The following is a 4,600-nucleotide window of genomic DNA, read 5'->3' as shown; positions in this document are numbered from 1 at the left end:
AAAGTAGTTTATACAGAGACATCTGAGGCATTTCCAGAGGCAGTTGTGCCATCGAGCGTGGATGTTTTTTAGGAAACAGCAGCAGCATTTCCAGCCATGATTATTTTGCAAAACGTTATTTCCAGCAGAAGTTGTGGATGCATTTTAGGAAACAGCAGCTGCATTTCTCGCTATGATTGCTATTTTTTAATCAAATCATTCGCAGCATTTCCAGCTGTTTTTTAGCATTATCATCAGAGACAGCTCTGACCGACACTCTTCCCGCTGCTCTCTTCCTGTCCGCAGGTACATGGCCATCCTCCACCCTCTGAAGCCTCGTATGAAGCACCAGACGGCGTACTGCGTGATCCTGACCGTCTGGATCGTCCCCATCTTCATCTCCATCCCCTCGGCCTACATGGCCTCCGAGACCACGTACCCGCACGTCAAAGGTCACACCCACAAGACGTTCTGCGCTCAGATCTGGCCCGTTGACCAGCAGGTTTTCTACCGCTCCTACTTCCTCCTCATCTTCGCTCTGGAGTTCCTGGGCCCGGTGACCGTCATGGCGGTCTGCTACGTCCAGATCTCCAGGGAGCTGTGGTTTAAGGACGTCCCGGGTTTCCAGACGGAGCAGATCCGGAAGAGGCTGCAGAGGCGTCGGAGGACGGTGGTGGTGCTGATTCTGGTGCTGGCCGCCTACGTTTTATGCTGGGCGCCGTACTACGGCTTCGCCCTGCTGCGAGACTTCTACCCCACCCTCATTTCCAGGGACAAGAACTCGCTGGTGGTCTTCTACATCATCGAGTGCATCGCCATGAGCAACGGGGTGATCAACACCTTCTGCTTCATGAGTGTCCGAAATCATACCAAGCGCCTGAAGAAGGCGGGCAAGTTCCCGCTGAGGCTGGTGACGTTTGTGGCCGCCAAGTCGGTGGACGAAGGGGAGGCACGCACCTCGTCCCTCCGAGTGACGGAGGACGCAGACGGAGCTCGACTGAAGTAGAGCTCAAACAGTACGGATCTAAACGTCCACATACAGCGAAGAAAAGTCGAACCATGTTTAAGTTCCGTCTCTGAAAAGCTGGACACAATTCGTGGAAATAATGGATTTAAATTTTGTTTTGTCTTGAGCAGAAGACGTTCTCATCCCAGGCGGACAGTAAATATCTGTGTAATAATTTAAAAAACGTGGAAAAAGCAAACCGCTGCTGGACAAAACGTAAAAACAGTTTGGTGTTGTGCTTCATGGCAACAAGCCCGCTGGATGTTTTGGTTCGCGTGAACGCAAAATGCAAAATATTCTGTGAAGTGGGACAGAAATCTGTGGGTGTGGTAATATTGATATTATTGTGGTGAATTCTCTAGTCTGATCGCTCTGAACTCTTTGGGCGGCCAGGAAAATCCGCCACTGAGGCTCGCTTTTCCAAAAAGTCGATCGATGCGAGCCAAAGAGATCAGGCACGCAACACTCTGTGGTATCCCGGCTGAAATACGAAGATGTTTTAGGGATTCCTGCTCTTAAAACAGCTGAGCCAATCACAGCGGAGCATCACGACTGAAAAAACGAAGACACTCTCCAGGAAATCGTGTGGTTGTGGACTGACATGCAGGCGCTGTGTTTGTTATTCAGTTTGTTTAACGATGATAAATAAACAATAAAAACTGCTGATCAGGTGGTTTATACGACTGCATCGGTCCAACATTATTTCAGATTTGGGGCGTCTCCGCCAGCAGGTTGGTACGGTTCGGTTCAGTTCAGTTCGGTACACTTTTTTTGGCGTTTCAACTGTGAAAAGTGATCTGGTACTAAAAGGTGGAGCTAAAAGTTTTTCATACATTACTAAATTATAAGAACAAAATATTTAACCACTTTTCATACTGCGACAGGTTTTTCATACATTATAAAAGTATAACTATAAAAAGTTGAACTACTGTTCATATGGTGACAAGTTTTTCATACATTAGAGAACTCTAACAAGACAAAGTTTAACCACTGCTCATAGTTTTTGATAGATTATTGAACTATAAAAGGTTCAACTACTGTTCATACAATGAAAAGTTTTTCATACATTGGTAAACTATAACTACAAATTATTTAACCACTGTTCATACCGTGACGTTTTTCATACATTAGAAAACGACAACAATAAAATATTTAACCACTGTTCATACTGTGATGAGTTTTTCATACATCGGTAAACTATAAAAGGTTAAACCACTTTTCATACAATGAGAAGTTTTTCATATATTAGTAAGCTAAAAATATAAATGTTTAGCCACTGTAATACTGTGACAAGTTTTCATGAATTATTAAACTCTATCTACAAAATGTTTCACCACTGATCACACTGTGAAAAGTTTTTCATACACTGAGGAAGTATTACTGAAAATGTTAAACTGCTGTTCATACCATCCGAGGTGACAAGTTTTTCAAACATTTGTAAACTTTAACTATAAAAGGATGTTTCAGCCTCGAGCTGCAGCTGTAGACAAGAGAAAAAATAATTTCATTTGTAGGCCGATTATTAGATATTATCAAAAAATATGGAAAAATATTTAGAATTTTTTATTTACAAGTCATACAATTACATATTTAAAATAACATTACAGAAATATATTTCTATATTTTAATATTTTTTTTATCACTATCTTAAGGTCTTCAGGTTTTCATGGTTCTTTTTTTCACCAGGTTTTTTCTTGTTACTTCGACTATGTCTTCGAATTTTTTATCGCTTTCTTCTCATGTGTTTGAGGGAAATTAAGCCTCTTTGCTCCTCTTCCTCCTCCCTCAGCTGCTAACGTGAGCGGCGTGTCACGGTCTGAAAAATACTTTGAAATGAGGGATTATGATGCGAGTCACGTGAGAGGAGAGTCATTTTTCTGCAGCATGAAGGGAGGAAGTGAAACAGGAAGCTGTTTGATGCGGAGGATTTGCCTTCCCGGTAAAATGTCGAGCTGCTGAGGCGCGAGCCGAGATAATGTTTGCAGCTGTTTACATCCATGAGCTCGTCTGTTTATCATCAATGAATGCAAAGCGTCAGCCGGAGGACGGCGAAGAAAAAAACGAAAACAACATAACCACCTGACGGGCAGCAGATCTCAGATCTCAGCTTTTAAACTCCGTCACCAAAACAGACAAAGACCAACTCTCGGGGAATGTTACGGAGTACATTTACTTACAATTTTGAAGAAAAAGAAAAAGAATTTTAATTAAGTATCCCTATTTTCTGCTAATTTAACCCTTTGAAACCTGGATCGACATCAGTTTTCTTTTGCTGCATTCGGACGCCTTTTAGAAGCTTTTTAACCCTTTGAAACCTGGAAACGTTCTTTCCAAAACTTGAGGGAAAAATGCATCGAGCAGCTTGGCAAGAAATGTCACGCAGACTGCAAGAAATTAGTTAAAGGTGACAAGAAAATTACCGAAAAACTAGTTTAACAAAAAAAAAAAAAAAAGAAAAAAGGGAGGGCTATTAGCTGGATGAGGACGGGCTCCTGCAGCGTCTGTCCTTCGTCCTCTGTCCTTCGTCCTCTGTCCTCTGTCCTTGTCTAGCCCCTCCCTGCTGCTCTGATTCATCATTCCCATTCGTTTCTATGTAGCCTGATCTGTTAGTAACTAAGAAAGTAAATATGTTAGTACGCTATTTAGTTAGTTAGAAAGTTAATGAGTAAGATATTTTGTTAGTTTTTAGATAAGTTAGTTATTTACTTAGTAAAGAAATAAATAAGTCAGTTTGTTAGTTAGAAAGTAAATAAGTAAGGCAGTTAGTTTGTTGGCCAGTTAGAAAGTAAAAAAGTTGGTTTGTATATCAGTAAGTTAGTAAGTAAGAAAGTTAATAAGTAAGTAAGTTATGAAGTTAGTGAGTAAATAAGTTAGTAGGTAGTCAGGTTGGCTGGTTAGTCAGTTAGTTAGTAAATAAATAAGATTCTGCAGATTTCAGACGGTTGGGTCAAAGCGTCTCCATTCATGATTTTTTTGTTGGATTGTAGAGTCTCTCCTCGGCTCGTCTACTGTCTGACTGAGTGTGTGTGTGTGTGTGTGTGTGTGTGTGTGTGTGTGTGTGTGTGTGTGTGTGTGCGTGTATCATGCAGCAGGACCGTGCGGCCTTCCTCATTAAAAAACAAAGAACACAAACAAAGAAAACACCTTAACACGTGAGTGACCCACGTGAGACTGAGAGGGCGACGAACTGGCGCGATCAGAAAAAACGGTTTTCAGGACGTCGTGTCTCTCGGTGTGAAGGTGACCCTCTGTCAGGGACGGTCATGTGACTAAGGTGTCAGATGTGTGTGTTTGATCAGGAGCTGGAATTAAGATCCGTCAGTGAGACTGAGCTTATTAGCTTTTCAAACACAGAGACTTCAAACATAAAAGCAGCAGAAATCTGTCCGTCTGTCTCGGAGGCTGTTTGTCCGACACTTTTCATCTCGTATTTCAGTCTCACAAAGCTGTCAGCGGTCTCGAATAAATTCATTAAAATTAAACATATTTTGTTTTTTGCCACCAGAATTACATTTGGGGGGAAATACAGTTTTAAATGTGAAATTTGTGTTTGTAAAATACACAACAGAAACATGAAATTAAAGTAGAGAAAACAGACGTTGTTTTATCGGATGT

The 4,600-nt window shown here is 41.5% G+C and overlaps 1 protein-coding gene across 1 annotated transcript; it reads left to right on the top strand.

Moving 5' to 3' along the window:
• Positions 1-205: 205 nt before the first annotated feature.
• LOC121963281 (prokineticin receptor 1-like) lies at positions 206-985 on the top strand (the record flags this gene model as incomplete). The annotated part of the gene is made up of 1 exon (XM_042513591.1): positions 206-985. A coding segment is annotated over one exon (780 nt), but the record flags the coding sequence as incomplete, so codon positions are not given.
• Positions 986-4,600: the final 3,615 nt, after the last annotated feature.

The sequence above is a fragment of the Plectropomus leopardus genome, unplaced genomic scaffold (assembly GCF_008729295.1).
Source record: "Plectropomus leopardus isolate mb unplaced genomic scaffold, YSFRI_Pleo_2.0 unplaced_scaffold10710, whole genome shotgun sequence".
Taxonomy (NCBI): domain Eukaryota; kingdom Metazoa; phylum Chordata; class Actinopteri; order Perciformes; family Serranidae; genus Plectropomus; species Plectropomus leopardus.
The sequence above is the reverse complement of the archived record's forward strand: the minus strand, read 5'-3'. Positions and strand labels throughout refer to the sequence as shown.